The following is an 18591-nucleotide window of genomic DNA, read 5'->3' as shown; positions in this document are numbered from 1 at the left end:
TAAAAGAAAACTATTTATTTTAAACCAACGTTTCGCCCCACTTTGCAGGGCTGTCAGATTGTAACACAGCTCAGTTGTCCGTTGTGTTACAATCTGACAGCCCTGCAAAGTGGGGCGAAGCATTGGTTAACGTTAAATAGTTTTCTTTTACTATTTTGATACCTTTATTGACCCCCACACGGACTATCTTCCTACAATTTTTATTTATAATTTTCACCTTTCCTGGTTTTCAATAACTTTAAAATGAGCACACCAATCTATACAAAACTTTGGGACGTTAATAGAGTGGTAAGTGTTATATGTATCTATAATGGGACATATAAGAAATATTATGAAATTTCTATGTTTATTTTAATTTTCAAAATCCTTAAATACTAAGGCTGATCTCAGTAAATGAATAGTTAATTAAAATCATAGAAAACATACCTGATATGAAGCCAAAGCTGCAGCTTGTTGTGTGGTCGATTTTAAAGAACTGGCTGCTGATTTCATAGTGCCCCATGTTTTAGCAAAAGGAGCTTTTTGTGAAACCTCGAACAAGTTACAGCCTCCAGCTCTATGTTTTTTACAAGACTTAAGTCCAATTTCTGCAGCACTGACATCCGGGCCACAAGGGTAAAGAAAAGCAATAGAACGTATTTTGATAACTGTTCTACCATCAGGTAAATCTCCAACCACTTCAGTTTCTTTTATTAACAACAATCTCGTCTCTGACTCAGTTTGAAAACTTATCTTACCAACCAAACCATAAAACACACCAAGGCATTCAACATCACCTGAATTAGCTAACTCCCAACCTAAAAATATTAATAATAATTTCTTTGTTTTATACAAATAATTATTTATAGTGTATAAAAAAAAATCACAAATAAATAGATATTTTCTTTTCTGCACTTTACTAATATTAAAGTTATAATAAACTTGAAAAATATCGAGAGGATATTCAGGCAAAATGTGATTGTGCTGGCATTATTCCGCCTAAAAATATACCAGTTATCTTGACAACTACACAAAATATCACATGAATTTAAAACAAAATGAAAAAGTTAATAACTTACTGTCCTTAAATCATTTGGTAAGTGATAAGTTTTATCTGTATTAAACAGAGTAGGGCAAAATTAGTTATAAATAAAACTACAACTAAATTGACTAAATCCATTATTGAATCAAATGGTTCCTGCAATATGAAAATAAAAAACATTTCAGATGGTAAAAAAGTCATATTAATACTCAATTCTTTTCAATTTATGAAATAAAAATATCATTTCTAAAACCAAAAGAAATATAATAATATTAAGCATTATGACCAATGGAGAAGAAACCTGTGATCACCTGAAAGTGATTAAAGGAAGAAACTTATGGCTACAGAAATGAAGAACTGGTGACAAGCGGCATGAATATCCAGAATAGATAAAGAAAAGTAAAAAGGAAGAGAAAAGATGGAAGTTGAAAAACATTCTGGAGGGGATTGAGGAAAAATGCTTAAGAGGTTTATACATTTAAAAAGAATACCTGAAGGAGGTATACTCCTGGAAAATACATGGTAGAAGAGTACATAGTAGACAAAGGAAAACCTGGGACAATGAAATGGAAGAATCTTTGATGTAAAACAGACTAAGAGATGATGGGCCTTGGACAGGTAAAACGGGAAAGAGGCCATAAAAAATCTAGGTTGAGAAAACCCACTGCTTGAGGGGTCCTTAACCTTTCTAAAAATCCTAAATTAAAAAAAAATGACAAAATTGACATGGATAAAACTTAATTATTAATATCATATACAATATTATGCCATGTATCCATGACAAGTTTTTTTATAATTAATTTTGCCCAGCTCTGGTACTACATAATTAAAGCCCTGCTCAAAAAAAAAGTATTAAATCTTTGGTTAAACTGTGTCACAATAACAGCTTTAATCAAACACCCAATACAAATCTAACGGTTTTAGTTTTGTTGTGTTATAAGTTTATTTTTACCAATATGTAAAATATAGCTCATATATAATAAGTAGTAAAGAAAAAAATTCAATATATCACTTTAATGTGTTGTGTAAGGTAATATATCTAATATGCTGTATTGCATGTATTATAAAAATGCATTGTATTGTATTATATATAAGGGTATACCCTGAAGCACTGTAACAATTCTTGTACATAATTAATCCTTATGAAATAACAACTTTGGTAAAAAAAAAAATTAATAATAAATAAATAATGCAAATCTAAACTTTAGGACTTTAACGTTATTTAAGCTGTGTAACCTAGTAAGTCCAAAAAATCCAAAATATTTACATACTATTTAAAAAATAATAAATAAATGGATCATTCTAAAGAGATAGTCAGGAAAAATTATACAGGTTTTCTAGAAAACGATAGTTAACACCATTTTTCAATTTCAGCCACTTTTTCAATGTTGCTCGATTTAACTAACATTCTAACTTAAGTCTCTGATTCAAATTTTAACTAATTGTTTCGAAAGTGCTATAAGACAATTGCTCAACTGAGGATTAGCGGGGCTGGTTGGCCGCTACATCATTTTATTTACTGTAAAGAATAATCAGATCACAAGTCCATGATATTCTAATAATGAATATTTTTTTGTAGTTGAAAAATTTTTTAGTAAAAGAAAAATGAATAAAATTTACTTCATGAAATAGTCATAACTAAGTTGTTGAGAACAACCTATCTGCCATAATTTTGAGAAATTGCTTTAGACCAGTTTTGAAGGTGTATTCTCACATTTCTGTGATCACAGATAAAATTTTAAAAATTTATTGGTTTTACACTCAATTTTCACAATGCATAATAGTCCACTAAGGTTCTCAATGCCTCAATTTTTAAGGTGCACTCCTTAACAGCTGTTCAATTTGAGAACTATGATTTTTTTTTTCTTTTGGTAAAGTTAATAACTATTTAAAATCTAAAGTTTAAACATTCTAAGCAAACGAGAACCACTCTGAAAATTAATTTACCTATGACTTTAATGATACCTGTATTAATTATCATGAATATAACTTGTCAGAAAAATAAACTTATACTATAATACATCAATTCAAGCCATTTAAAATATTTTATATAATGATTTTATTTTCCTTAATGCCTAGGTAAGAAATATATTGTGATCAGGCCAATTTTTTAGTACATTTTTAATGTTTTATTAAAATTCATAACAAAAAAACACTTAAAAATTTTTGAAACGAACATTGAAACAATAAGTTGAAGAGTTAATACTATGGTAATTACATAGTCCGTATAAAAAAAAAAATATTCTTAATGCTCTAGAAATGTGAAATCTCCATTGGAATCAATACAGTCCACATATTTATAATAAAGATAATATAGTCTTTAATTAAATTAAATTCTATAATAATTTTCAGATATTGACTGATAAAAAGTAGAATTTGTAACAGAATTGATAAGGTACCCTCACTACAGAGGGGAGTAATAGCGTGATATGATAGTACTAAATTAATGCTACTAAAATAAATGAGGAAATTTAAATATTTTAATATACATCAATTATAAAGAAGTCAACAATTTGAAATATAATTTGTTTGATTTCTTCCCATTGGGAATTAAATAACATAAACCCAATTAAAAGCTGTAAATTATTAAAAAAAATAAAATTTTGAAAGAAAACAATAGAAAACATTAACTACTTTTGAGTTGGAAAATCTAATCAATAGCTTTGATATATATTTTAATTCTTACCAGGCCTAACAGAAATATCCCCAGTTTTTCGATTACACCATAAACTGGATTCGCTATTCATCAAAACATAAAAATCTTCTGTTCTAAAAGCTTCCATTTCTGGAATATTGGTTTTTGGGTCAGTCATTGGAGAATGTAAGTTTTACTACATCAATTTAATAACAACGATAGCTAAAGCTATAATAAGATTCGTAATTTTACGCCATTATAATGTAAGAAATTCGTTTTTTCCCAAGTAAATAAATTCGAAAGATAACAGGACAGTATAATCATGTTCTACCAGGTACAAACTGTCAGGTCGTTTTGACAGCCAGTGTTGTCCTTAACAGTTACGTTAGATCAAGCCAATAAGTCATTTTATTACATATTTGCTCTAACAATTACAACTTTTGTTATAAACGACTTGTGCAATAAAATGGATTGTAAAGGTTGAGAAGTACTACAAAATAACTATTATTTACTTTTTATTGAAATATTTAAAAAAGTGAGATTAGAGGTAAAATCTCAACAGAAATGAATTACTTGCAAGAGTTTTGAGTTATAATATTATTCTTTTCTTTTTTTTTTTATGCAAATGGGTTAATTTTTATCTAAAAAGAGGATTAACTCTATACATTATTATTCTCGGATGGATTATCATTATCTGAAGATAAATTCAAAAAGAGAACATAGAGATTTATCAAATTTGGAGATACAGAAAAAATCTACAAAACAAAATTAGAAGTACTAAGATAAATAAAAGAAAAGTAAATTTAACATTTCATCTATCCTCGTTTTAAACATTTATCTAATAGAATATTTCAAGAAGTATAATGAACTCGGCACCAATAAAATTATAATTTCGTTTAAAGTCTTAATTATTTCTTGAGAGAAGTGGTTTCTTTATCAAAGGTTTTGAGGGAAGATAGTTCCTTTTAGATGGATATTCCATGATAATATTATTTTGAAGTGATCATGTGACAGCTTTTCCTGCTATAAAATTTCCTAAGTTATACTTTCCTGGCAAGTTCAAGAAGGTTGTTTCTGCTCATCCACTCTTCTCCCACTCTCCCTTTCTCTACAGTCGGGGCTTCTCTATCTTTCCTCAGTATTAATCGCCTGCTTTACTCGGATAGAGATAACTGGTAATCGTGAAGGATCCCATTCTTTATACCCGAAACTTTAGCTTTAGCTGTTTAATCAGCGGTAGGTGCGAGAACCGCTATGAATAGAAGAATAAAAAAGAAAGTGAAACGGAAAATGTAGTATTTTATATCCATGGTAGATAATAGACCAGTTATGAAATCTTAACACAATTTCCGTGTTTTAAACTTCCTGATTTATTTCAAACGAGCGTGCTATAGTAAAGACAAGTAGTAAGATGGAGAGTTAACTGGATCATAGCACTTTCATGGATGCATTTTATGAGCAACTTAAATAGATTTGACAAATGAGTATAGAACAATTCAATTGATTTAAGTGATATTTACAATTATAACTATTTGGTGTACGTGAATATAGTTTAAATGGTATTTAACAGTTATACCCTACAGGAGTAGCTTCTATTTATGAGGAGTAGGTTGTAATAATAATCATTTTAGATGTGGTCCCGAAAAGCTATTCTTTGGAGCCTGTCTATATATATCTAGAGCCGTCCTACCGCGAGCGTATAAGGAAGCAGCTTCCAAACTTTTTTCGTCACTGTACCGTCTTTGGATTAAAAAACATTTGTGACACAAATACCCTTAGAGCTGTTAGAAATATAGAAAAGAAGAAGACATAGTGCAAGGTAAATGCTGAAATACATTTTATTTTCATTCTTTTTTTTTTACTAAGTGGCATTCAATTGCGACACCCCTGGCATATGCTTGGAGCATCTCAGGATGCCGCGACACCCACTTTGGAAACCACTGGTGTGAGGATAAACCCAGCACACTTTCTTAGTGGACTGGAGAGCAGAAAATGACAAAGCATACTTCGATTTTTAATAAGATACTTAATGTAATAAAGGCTAACCTTTATAATAATACTATAATATTATAATCATAGCTCGAAAACCCACAATCAAGTTTGTCGTCAATTAATAATCAACACCTTTTATTAGCTTCGTAATCATACTGCTCTAGCCAGGATCAATTATTTCAGAATAGATTTTAGAAAAATAAACGTTACAAATTTCGAAGTTATAAATACGATCCGTTAATTTTAACGTACTAATTTCATTGTTATTTTGTTATAACTATATACTGTGGGATATCAGAGCAAGATTTTATTTTAAATAACAATTCACACCCATTTTTAAAGAGATATATGAGAATAACGTGTATTATTGGAAGCTAACAGTCAGATATGTTTTGAAAATTTTATTAATCCCTATGATTTTCAACTTTGGTTGTTATAATAGTTCTGCTGTAAATATACTTACATGGAGAACCTCTATGGTGCAACTAGAATGAACACACGTCTTGTATTGCTTATGTTCCTATTCATCTTTATCACGGGGTTACATACTTGATTTTAATGGTTTATATATTATCACCTTGAAATATGATTGAATTTTGTTCAAAGAAACGTATGTTAGCTGGAATTATTTGTCTTGGCGGGCAAGTATTTCCGTATTAGCTATTTGTAAAGTTTTGAACTTAAGAAGATAATTTTATATGTTGTTGATACTTATTGTTTTTATTTTTTTAAATTTGTATTCTACTTAAGGTTGACTCTTATCGTACTTATATTTGAAAGCCAATGGGCATTTGAGACTAGTGCTTACAATCATCTAGGGAATCATAGCTCATTAAAGCTCAATTCTTCCTCTGATTATTGTTGGTTGAGAGAGGAACATTCTGTTGTGGAGCCTTGTCACCCATGTTCAGGTAAAGCCTGAAGTATTGACTATATTTAAATATAGTTAACTCCTATTGGAATGGTTGACAGTTTTTGAAATATATTTTCTCCATGTTTAGATTTTGAGATTGCAAGTGGTAGTAATAAAGCCTGTGTTCGTACTCATTTCAAGGAAACGGTCCGGTGTCACAAATCAGGAAAAAAGGAATATAGGGGGTAAATTATTAAGTTCTCTTGCTTTAACTTAGTTTTCTATATGTTCTATTTTAATAATTTATGTTCTTTAGGTGTGACCGTGTTGAGTGGTTAGAAGAAAAACGGTTTTGGCAATTTGAAGGATTTGTTTTAGTTTTAGCTATTACTTCTACCGCCTGTGTCTTTCTTAGACAGCGTGTTCTTGACCACAGACACTTGAAAAGTCTGCAACGAAGGCTTGCTTGTTCTGTTTAACTTACAAACATCTCATACATATTATAAGTTAGTATTATAATAGTGCTGGTTATAATGAATTAGTATATTTAATTCTCAACTTCTTCCTTAGAATGATAAAACTGGTTTTCATAATATATTATGATTGGCAAGAAATATGTGTTACAATAACATGCCTCAATAAGTTTAGTACCTAGATATGACTTGTTATAAAGATCAAACATCTTTACTATATCTTGATTCTGTGCTTGTGTATTAGACTGTCTGGACCATATCGCAGCTCCAGAAATATAATAACATCTGCTCAGTCTTCCTTCTAAATCATAACTGAAAAACATGTTATTCTGTTGGAGGGTATGATAAATAAGAATGTGGATTATAGCTATGCATTTTTCCTTCCATGGCAAAATTTATAAGTTCAGTTACATATGATTTCCAAATATCTAAATATCTAGTAAATTCTTTTGAATGAACCAACAAAATAATATAAATTTTCAAAATTTTACAATTGGTTCATTATACTTCCGGAGCAGATATGTTCTGTTGTTGTGGGCTATAATCTAACACCATAAACTGATTTGTATGTATGTGAATTTATGCTCTAACTCCAGTTAAAAAGGCTCAGTTAGGGTTTTGTTTATCTCTTGAGAAATTGTAATGAGCCTGTGGTTCGATTGCAGCAGTAATAATAATAATAACAGAGTAAATTCTAACCCATAACTAAAATATAGTATAATCATCTAAATGATCAATCTAATCATCCTAGATATTAATAGTGATATTAGTTTTTTATGAATGCAGTTTTCATAATATTTAAAAAAATATATGTTGTTTGTAGTTAAACATGACATCATTGTACATTGAAGGAGAGTTACAAGAGGATGGGAAGCTACAAGTTAGCTTGGAATCAGCTACCTGTCTTGCCCTTGTTTCTTTCATCAGTCCTCCGTTGACTGTTTTTGTCATCCCCGCTACTACACATAGTGACCTGGAGAATTCTCTCGACATATTATTCACTTCTCCCCCAGACTTGACCTTATCATTTCTTGATAATCTTCCTCTACCAGCTGCTCTCTGCCGACCTCCTGTTCTCACTTTGGATGATAATATCTCCAGTGTTGCTGGATTATCTGCTGTTCTCCGCAAGGTATTATTGTATTTACTTTTTTATTATACACAACATGTATTACTGATTACTTGTTAATGTCAATGATAATTCTTTTTTAATTTCCAAAAATAATGATAACACAATAATTATTGCATATGAAGGAGAATTTGGTGATGAAGTGAGGAATGGTATGTGTGCATTTAAGAAACCAGGGATGTTTGTAAACTTATATTTTACGTTTTAGTCGGTTACAGACTTTTATCAGGATGAAGAGTCAAGAATTCCAGATCAAGTGAATGTATGAATGACTGACTCACTTAATTTAGAGTTCTGGTCTTGCCACCTTGATGAAGGAATTTTCACACTTGTTTTCTTTCTCAACCACACTCCTCATCCAACTTCTTCTTGAATTACATTTACAGTCAATGATATCTCCAACTTAATTACCAATTTATTTTTAAAACAATAAAATAATTTTATTGATTCATAATAATTATACAATTGTATTCATTATTTGTTTTAAAAAAAATTGGTAGAGATGTAAACAAAGAAAAAATTGACAAAACTCATGTGATTGAAGATGAAAATTTGATTTGAACCCAACAATTAATTGCTTTATTTAAAATAATGTTTTTTTTTCTTTCTTCTTTGTATTCTTCACTTATAAAAATTACTGTTAATCCTTTTTGTAATGTAATTAGATTATATAAAATAACTTTGTGATCATTTTTGATTTTTAGATTATTCAAGTATGCCCAAAAAATAAACGAGGTCTTCTTGGTTTTCGAGAATCTTGCCTTGCTGCTCCATTTGAGACCTCACCTTTTGTGTGGTTTTGTGAAGTTGGTATGTTGCGTGGAGATGAAAGTGCCTTAGCACAATTGGAATTACATTTGTCCCTCCCAATTCGTATTCATAATGCAGGTGATCATTGTTTATTAGTTTTTTTTATAATTATGTTTTGAACTAAAATTCATGACCTATTCATTAGGAGATTATACCCTTTTTTCTGCTTTTTAAACTAACAATTTATAATTCAGAGTGTTAACCCTGAAACTTTTAATTATAGTTGGTTTTTTAAATATTTTCATATTGTAGCACTTTACATTTTTATTGAGGTATATACTTTACTATTATACCTGTTTTACTGTATGAAGACCAGAGGGGAAAAATCGGTGATGTCAATTTTTTTTTTAAATTGAGTTGGCAGGTAAGAATAGATGAAGGTGAACACCATACTCCTATGAAGTTAAATATGCAAAACAAAATTTATAACTTCTTAAATATGTTGGTCCGCTGTAATTTATGACTCCTTGTTTTGATTTGCAGTAGCACTTTTTCTATACTTTAAAATAATGAATTTTAGTTTAAATACAAACTTATGGTGCCCTTCTCATTAAGTTTACTTAGTTTTGAAAATAATAAAAAAAATTATTGGCTGTTTATTAAAAGAAAAAGTTTTGATCTATAGTCCTTACGCTACGAATATGCTGCTGAAACCTCTCCCTCTACCAATCCAAATGGGCTTCATTCACACACACACCTGTCTGCTTTTCCTCAACTTCCTTTAAAAAATAAGTCTTCATTCTTATATAGACTGTGTCTTGGGTCAGGGTAAGGTATATACAGTGGAAACCCTAACCATCCCTACTGGTTTGGCAATCTGAAAGGAATTTTTGGATGATCCATTCACCTTGTACAAATGTTAGAAATGAGGGATATTGATTGGTTAAAAAAAAAAAAAAAAGTAAAGAATAAAAGCTGTAACAGTAATAAAAACATAAAAGGTGTTGGTAAAGCAAATATATATTCCCTATATTAAATATGAATTTTTATTCCAACTTAAATATTTTGTGAAAATAAAGAAATGAGTAGTAAAGAATTTAATTAAACTGAGTAGTTTAGATGTCTAATTACAATCTAATGTAATTATACTATCGTATTTATCACACTATTTAAATCCTCTCCTGACTTTAATGCACATTATATTAAACTATGTATTTGTATCTCCTGGTTTTCACAAGCAGTCAAGAAAAAATATTTCTCTAAATATTAATGTGTAAATTTTGTTAATCTCATGCATTTCTTCTAAACTATAGTATTTATTCATCTTTAAAGGCAAATATAAATCACTGTTGGAGGAGGGAAGTCGATATGCTGAAGGTCCTCATTTTCTATTGACTGATATTGTATGTGCCGTTGGAATCAGTACCATACTTCAGCGGTTTCCTGTTGGTACTATTAACTCTTACCCTAACATTGAATCTTGGTTTGTAGACTATATCTTTCACTGTTTTAGTTTTAAAATATTCTAACATAGTATATAGAATTGATAAATATTAATATTGTCTATAAATTTTATTGTACTGGTTAGTATTAAATTTATTATCAACTTAATTTTTTATTTTATATTCATTTATTACATAAAATTTCATTCTTTCTTACCATAAAGTAATTAAAAAAATTGAAGATTGCTTTGTGATATAACTTCAAAATTTCAGAAAATTATCCTGTGTTGAAAAGAAGTAATCTGAAGGTAATTGGTCTTATTATGGTACTGTAGAACTTCAATTTTTAAGTAGTGGAGGTTTTACATATAATATGTAACTCCTAATAAATAAACAATAATTGTGTAAATTGACTCATCTCAAAATTGAAGTTCTACTTTTGATTATTAATTTATTAATATTATACAATTTATTAAATTTGTATTGTAACTTATATTTTATTAATGCTGTTCATAAAACTGACGTTTCATCTTATATAACTAATCCTTTTTTTCTTTTGCTTCCTCACTACCAAAGATTGGGAAACTTTGTACTCATGCCGGAAATTAAAAAAAATTGTCCTCAAAATCAAAAAATGTCCACTAGACTTTTACGTTTTAGACATCAAGGAACAAATTTGGTTTTGTGTGTTTTTGATCTGTTTGTAGTAAAATCCATATGATGGGTAAATCCCTAATCTCATTTCAAAGAAATTTCCAGGTATTCTAAGGGTTTTGCTCCTAGATGATCTGATATCAGTTTAATCATATTTTACTTTAGCTTACATATGTTCAAATATATTTTCCTAAATACACTTACATCTTCCTCTATAGTACCTTTTATTTATTTGATAAAATTATTGTTAATAATAATATGCAATGTCTAAATACAAAATATTGAAGAATTTTATGAATAAATAAAGGGGATGGAAAGACCACACAATCTTTCCCGATCGCATGAATACTTTATCTCTTGTTAAACTTTTGTATTCTTGGCAGGAACCAAAATTATTTTTGTTATTCCCATCTCGAGAAACCCTAAAATACGAACTTTTATAGGATTAAAATAATGTTGTCTTCTCTGGTCTTTAGTTACTTTTTTTTTAGTGTGATGCGTTCACTGCTCCAAATTTTTAATATTTACATTCTAAAACAATCTTCCATAATTTTTATTTTAGGGTTTTCCATTACATGCAACAAAATAGGAGATAAAAATGTATCCAAATAGCTTATTTTAAACTAATTTAATTCTGGAAATGTTTAAGAGAGGATTACATTTTCTGAAAAATTAAAAAAATTATTCAAATAAAAAATTTTAAAATAAACAATTAGCACATTAAATTTTCCTTACTTATTTGTTTTTTCTTATGTATCTGATAGAAATGGTGAGGAAGCTATTATTTCCTACGTGACAGAATTTTTTTGATAACTTACTGTCAATTATTCATAATCAATATATAATAAAGAAAAAACAGATTTAAGTTGCAGCTATAATTATTTCTTATATTTTTAAGGTTGTTGAGGGTTAAAAATGACCAGGGATTGAGCGAAGTTCTTGAACTGTTCAAAGCTTTACCCTTGAAGCACAGCACAAATGATATACCAGTGGCTTCGCCTATCTCTAGCTTGTACAAGAGAGATCCGCTGAGGTGTAAGTCAAGGCACAACAATATGTTTACTCAGCAAGCTGATATTGGTAAGTAGAATTATTATCATATAATGCTCATGTGTATTCTAACAATCTAAACCAAAATGACTAATAATTAAAATTTGTTTATCTCTCAACCTATTATGTTACCGATTGAGACAATAAGAGTCATTATGATATGGAGAGATATTATGGTATGTTGTATTTTCTTGACATATGGGCTTTCTCAAATCAATCAACTTTACAAACATTAAGTAAATAGTAAAAATGCGACTAACTTGCATTTTTAAAAAATGGTTATTTAGGTTTATTTAAATATTGAAAACAAAATTGCATCTGACTAAAAGGTCATATTATTTCATAAATAACACATATAATGAAAAATAAAATATAAAATTAATATTAATATTATCTTTACTAAATATTAATAAAATTAGAACATTTATTTTATGTATATGTTTTTAGCTTTTTTTTAAATTTATTAATGCTAGTTTAGCTTTGTTGCTAATTTATTGTTCTGTTATCAGCCAAAAAGTACAATGAATAAAAGTATTTTTTCTTTTTTTACTAGCACTTACCTGTCTCTATACCTTTAAAAATCATTTATTTGATTAAAATAAATGATAAAATTATTAATCATTTAAAAATTTAATTTATTTCATATATGTAAAATAAAAAGTTTCTCAAGTTAAAAGTAAAATGTCTAATGACCCTATATTTCAAAGTAAATAGTTATACATTGTAAATAATTCTTAATTGAGGCTTATGAAATAAATAACTTTTTACATAAAAAATACACATTTTCTTTTACTATCAAAATAATAATATTTTCTCCACAATATCGATATTAATCAACTTGTTTATATTTTTCACAATATTCGCATTTTATTGATCAAATTAAAAAAAAAAAATTCACACAGCTCTTCAACCAAACAGTACTCTTACTTTCTGGACATACCTTGTATATAAACTGTTATTTAATAATCAAATTGTGGTAAAGATAATACATGGATCGATATCTGTCTTATTTACTGAACTGATACTTTTCATTATATTTAAAATCAAAATACTTCTAATTATTTTAATTTACAGATTCCAGCTTGAATTTATTGTCATCTGTTAAGATGATGCAGATGAATAAAATCCAAATCATCCCTTTGCCAGACTCAGTTCCTCTCCCTGATGTACCTCCAAGTCGGAAAGAAAGAAAGACTCAACAGATTCAAAGTTTCATTTCTGCAGCATTAGGGGTAGGAATTCAGGGATGATTATTTCACATTAAAATGTAGTTTTATCTATTTTCATTCTAGTTAGAATAATTGTTAATTTGAGAGTAAATGCCTTGGGATCAAAATCAACTATTTTTAAACAGAAAAGAGACATGAAAAGGTAATGTGTTATGTTTGTAACTCAGCAATAGGTGAGGAAAAGAACATAGTCCATTGCTAACCAATTAGAAATGATTTGTTTTAATTAGTTTTTATGATTTCTGTTTAAATATCTCTCTTTAATTGTTCTTATTATTTTGTTTTAAAATTAAGAAAATAATTTATACTTACAATGTATGTTCAATTCATGAAGCATAAAGTCGATTGTTAATGTTCATGTTGATTTTTTACTAAGAATACTTTAATTTTCTTTAAATAATAAGTTGATACAAATTTATTTTTGCCTTCTATCCTGTCAACTCATTTTTTATATAATTATAATGATGGAAGCATTTTTATTTTTTTGGAAAGTCTTTTTTCAGAATATAACTAATGATAACAAATAAATTTTGAAGGTTTGCCGTGAAGGTGACATAGTTGTAGACTTTTGTGCTGGAAGTGGGCATGTAGGTCTGGCACTGGCGTCATGCCTTCCTCCTACGGTTCAAGTCGTCCTGCTCGATGCCAAAGAGGGGTCACTGACTAGAGCAAGAGAGAAAGTGGCTGAATTAGGGCTGAATAATGTTTGGCTCATTCAGGCTAATCTAGGTTATTTTACTGCCCAGTTTCAGGTATTCAGTCAAGTATTATAATATTTGGCCTTTATAATATTTATATTATTATTAATACATTTATAATAATAGTGGCCTACCTTGATGAAACATTACAAAATTCTTAAAATAAACTGATAATTAATCGAACTATTCTGAATGTTGCTGGCTCGAATTAGATTTTCATTATTTTTGTTTTTGTTTAAAAACTTGATATATTTAGTTGCAAACAAGCATTACGATTTCTTTTATTGACAATTTTGCAGTGGTGTAAAAATTTTAGATCTATTTAAGCAATTTTCTGTTTTTGTTTTAAATTTTTCTAAGCTTTGCTTTTGTCCTCCTTGAGTTATGTTTTTTATTTGTAATAGGTAAATTATAATAAAATCAGCATATTCATTGCTTTATTTATTATTAATCATAAGAAATTTTCCCATTCTAATAGCCTACCATGATGATGAAAAACAAAGAAACTAACTTGAATGTAAACTAAATTTTTTAAAAAAATTTAATATCTTATGATCGATCTCCCATAAATCCAACTTTTTATTTTATTTTTTACAGAGATATAAGGGTAATAATTATAAAATATTTTTCACATTAGATTTTAGTGTTACATTATGTATTTTTTGAAAAATTCTTCCTCTTAATATCTTCATTTCGTGTATATTTAGGGCTCTCTCCTCCCCTCCCCCCATCTTCAGGATGAACAATGATATTAGTAGTTATATTGTCCTCTTGATTTTTATCCATAGTTCTATGCTTCATCTTGAGTTAAAATATTTTATAATGCACTCTACTTTAAGTATTTTATTTCTATTGATCATATAACACTCCATTTCTCCATTTAAGTTGAGTATGACATTAAAAGGAAGTCATTTTCACAAAAATACCTAATATAGGAATGATTATTACTTTTTTGAGGGGGAGAGGGTAGTGGCAAATATTCATTATCAAATGAATTAATGTTTACAGGTGGGCTTGGCCTTACATGCATGTGGTGTTGCGTCGGACCTCATGCTCCACAAGTGCCTTGAGAAGGAGGCCAATATCATCCTTTGTCCATGTTGCTACGGCGGCATTAAGGTTAGTTGCAATCTTTGATTATCTCATTTTTAAACATTTAACTGATGGTCCAATAGTCTTATCAATTTCTTTTATTTATTAGTCGATTATTTAAATATATAAATTAGTTTTTATGTCTCACATTTTAACAATAGTCAATCTATTTAAGTTAAATGTTCTGTAGATTAAAATAGCTTTGAAAATCAGTTTGTGTTAATAATTACATAATTTTATTGAAACTAGCCTAACGAGACAGTAAAATATCCCCAAAGTGAAAGGTTCAGGGACACAGGACTCAGTGAAGATGGCTTTATTGTCCTCGGACATTGTGCGGATCAGATTACTCAACAAGGGGAGCACAGTATGCTTGCTGTTGACACTGACAGGTGACTTATTTATTTTAGTATAATTTTGAATATATATACTTTTTTTTAATTAGTCATAATATAATATAAAGCACTCTGTATGGTGACTAGTATTGAATGAGTTAAAGAACAGTTGTTTGAATATGATATATATGTTGATAATTACACTGGGTAATACTAACAGACTAAAAGACATAATAGATGAAAGCCTATAAACATGCTCTAGGACTGTCTAACAGGTAAGAATAAATAACAAGGGGGAAAGGCTACTACATTGAGGTAGATGCAAAGAGGTTGCTAAACTCTGTTTTCTAGGTAATTTAATTATCTTTCAAAAGATTTCATATGTAATTGACTATAAAACTTATGTTTTTATTAGTCTTAACTTTTTTCCTATCTTTTCTCTGGGATTTATTCTATATATGAAAAGTTAAAGGGCTTTAAGAAGACTTTTGACGAATTTCAACAAAATAATTTTGGCATTGGCATTATAGAAAAGCATGATATTCAGCTATTGTGCATAAGACGTCCACTTAATTACACAAATATTAGGGAATAAAACTTCACAAAACAATAAAAGAAGCTACAAAATCAGTCCACCTGTTCAAAAATTAATGTTTAATTTTTTTATTACTTTTTAACATTGGAACAGCGATTTCAAAACACATTTTTCCTGTATTGTATAAATTGCCAAGAAATAGGCTTAAGAAACTTCTAATCGGCCACCATTTTTAACTAGATAAATCATCACGTGTTGACCTGACTTTAGTACCAAGCCTAAAAAAATATCAGCCCATTAGTTTTGCAAAAAAGCTGGCTGTAGATGGATAGATTTTTTTTTTCTATTCGTTTGGTATTCAACCTATTTTATTTTGAAACGTTAAACCTCAAATTGTAAGAGGGAGTAACTTTCTTTTTATAGGTAAATTATAAGGTTTCATGATTGAAAAAATAAACAAAAAAATTGATTGAAGAATTACATATTGGGTTTGTTTTTCTTGTTCTAGATGTTTAGCTGCTGTAGAGAAAGGCTACAGAGTGGAATTATCTAAAATGGAGCCTCTCACCTGTTCAACTAGAAATAATGTGATAATTGCTGTAAAAGAATAACTATATTCCAAATCTATCCTAATCGCTGTATGTAAATTAGTGTATATATATTTAACTTATGGCTGTACATTTTATTTTTTGTACAAAACCTGTTGTATTACTTATGAATTAATTTGACTTGAAATATATTTAAGAAATGATTTTATGTTTTATTTATTTATCCGATGCCAATTTAGGCCATTTCTACCATTTAGTGCTCAACCATCGTTATGACATAAATACCCTGCACGGATATTTTTCTCCTTCCTCTGTGCCTTGTATTACACTTTGTAGCCTTGCTGTCAAAAATTCAAAATTCTATCTAAAACATTAATTAGACCAGTGCTAACTTATTTTTTTTTTACTTATCAGAAACATGACCCTTATCGCATGTGAATGGTGATAGTTTATATTTGAAAGAAAATATTTGATCCTTTTAAGAATGGCTACCAGTTTAGGTTAAGACACAATGTAGTTGATATACAATGAGTAGTACTAAATTTACCGCAAATCGAATGTGGCACAATACATAAGACGGTCAAGACTGGGACAGGCTTGATATGCCACAAGAATAAGTGGTGACCCACCCATTAAGAAATTATTGTTTGGATATGTATATGGAAAAAGAAAGAGAGGACAGCCTCAATGAGGTTGAAGCCGATGCACTGAAACTTCTGGAAATAAGAGCTTGGCAGACCCTTGCACAAGACTGAGAGAAATGAAGACGTCTTGATGAGGGGAAGACCTGTGCAGGGTTGTAGTGCCCATGATGATGATGAATAGTGATCGGGAATAATAAAGAAATTGCTGTTTGATAAATAAATAATAAATTCTACCCAGCCGGATTCAAACTCAGGTTCTTAGAGTTAGTAGCCACAGGCCTTACCCCACAGCTACCAGTACCTCCCAAAGTATAGTAATACAATTATAATTGAATCTATATGTATGTACCTTGGTGAAAGTCAGTGTTGCTGTGGAAGAGTAGCCCAACCGTATTTACCAAATCAGCCTTTTCATTTCTACTATTCCTAAATGTGATAAAATGAAATTCTAACAGTACTATTTGCCAATTTTCAACTTTAGCCAATCATTTTTAATGGCTTCCTTAATTACCTGTAAAATTAAAATTTGTTGGTAATATGGTTGTCGATATTACCTTTATAATATTTGTATAATGGTTATAGATATATAAAATGGTTGTGGTCAACATCGACACTAATAAAATAAGTTATGCTTATTTGTGTTTATTTCTACTGACCACATTCCCCCCCTCCATCTCTCTTTTTTCTTTTTCTTTAATCCTTACCGTTTTCCCTAAAACCAACTCAAACACTTTCAATCTCAAGTTGGAGGATTAGACATCAGTTTTGGTCAAACTTTGAGATGTGAACATAGTTTTACTATGGAAAAATATGATTTAAAAGTTAGAAACATTTCGACATGAGCCAATGTTGGCTCTTATTAAATAGTTTAATGACTTAAGTTTTTTTCTTTGACCGCACCTGTACCATCTTCCTTTTATTTTGTCTTTTCTTTGGATTCCTTAAAAATATATACAATAATATACTTTTTTAAATTAAGCTGTTAAGGTTAATAAATTTTTTAATAAGAATGGCTAATATCTCTGATTATGACTAACTAAAATATTAATAGTAAAAATATAAATAAATAGTCATAAATAGTATTATGACTAACTAAAATAATCAAAAGAATTAATATTCCTGCCCTTAAAGGGTCAAACCAGTTTTCTTTGAAACAAATAAAAAAATACCATTTTATTTACTTTAAAAATATTCATTGATACTAGTTCAGCTATTTTGTGAGTCATTACACCTTAAAGTTTTACACTTCAAAAGTTTCTGATAGCTTAAAAAAATTACTACAAGCTTGAATTTTAAGGTTTGCTTTACTCCAGTAATATGCTTCCTCATTTATCCCACACCAATGTATTCCTTTTGGCAGAGGAAACTATTGTACCACACAGTAACCTCCTTGTAATGCCCACCATATTTATTGCGAAGGTTACAGGTAGTTTTGTCAAAATAAATTAGACTTAATATAGTTTAGTTTATGTTAACTTGTACCCTTAAAAATTGAAAGTCATCAGTTAAAT

The 18591-nt window shown here is 29.1% G+C and overlaps 2 protein-coding genes across 6 annotated transcripts in view; one reads left to right on the top strand and one right to left on the bottom strand.

Moving 5' to 3' along the window:
* Positions 1-6224, bottom strand: part of sp3 (spermathreecae) — a 35193-nt gene extending 28969 nt beyond the window's left edge. For 2 of the 4 annotated variants that reach the window (XR_010844955.1, XM_067052785.1), the window contains exons 1-2: positions 3708-4003; positions 427-797 (exon numbers count right to left, since the gene is read on the bottom strand). Coding sequence is in view for 1 of the 4 variants with exons in the window: in XM_067052785.1 (XP_066908886.1) it covers positions 427-797; positions 3708-3834 (498 nt within the window). In the remaining 3 variants the exon portion in view is untranslated. Of the gene's footprint in view, positions 1-426; positions 798-3707; positions 4004-6111 lie in introns of those variants that run through there. The other 2 variants (XR_010844956.1, XR_010844957.1) reach the window with 2 other exon arrangements.
* LOC106679579 (glutathione S-transferase C-terminal domain-containing protein homolog) lies at positions 6186-16640 on the top strand. Of its 2 annotated transcripts, none has more exons than XM_014418814.2 (10): positions 6186-6289; positions 7798-8106; positions 8808-8991; positions 10186-10336; positions 11848-12029; positions 13074-13231; positions 13765-13980; positions 14935-15045; positions 15268-15410; positions 16397-16640. In XM_014418814.2, exons 2-10 carry the CDS (start codon positions 7804-7806, stop codon positions 16497-16499), a joined length of 1551 nt encoding a protein of 516 aa, XP_014274300.1. In that variant the 5' UTR covers positions 6186-6289; positions 7798-7803; the 3' UTR covers positions 16500-16640. The 2 variants fall into 2 exon arrangements, with proteins under 2 accessions (XP_014274300.1, XP_014274299.1); XM_014418813.2 differs by lacking the exon at positions 6186-6289 and adding an exon at positions 6868-7007.
* The last annotated feature ends 1951 nt before the right edge of the window (positions 16641-18591 follow it).

Source organism: Halyomorpha halys, unplaced genomic scaffold, assembly GCF_000696795.3.
Source record: "Halyomorpha halys isolate HHAL.00 unplaced genomic scaffold, Hhal_1.1 Scaffold209.1, whole genome shotgun sequence".
In the NCBI taxonomy this organism is placed as follows: domain Eukaryota; kingdom Metazoa; phylum Arthropoda; class Insecta; order Hemiptera; family Pentatomidae; genus Halyomorpha; species Halyomorpha halys.
Note: the sequence above shows the minus strand (reverse complement) of the source record. Positions and strands in the feature narration are given on the sequence as shown.

Excerpts from the sequence above, each read along its gene's own strand:
- LOC106679579 (XM_014418814.2), top strand. The coding sequence starts at position 7,804 with ATGACATCATTGTACATTGAAGGAGAGTTACAAGAGGATGGGAAGCTA. Across the intron at positions 8,107-8,807 it reads TATCTGCTGTTCTCCGCAAG|ATTATTCAAGTATGCCCAAA; the intron begins GTATTATTGTAT and ends TTTGATTTTTAG. Across the intron at positions 13,232-13,764 it reads TCATTTCTGCAGCATTAGGG|GTTTGCCGTGAAGGTGACAT; the intron begins GTAGGAATTCAG and ends TAAATTTTGAAG.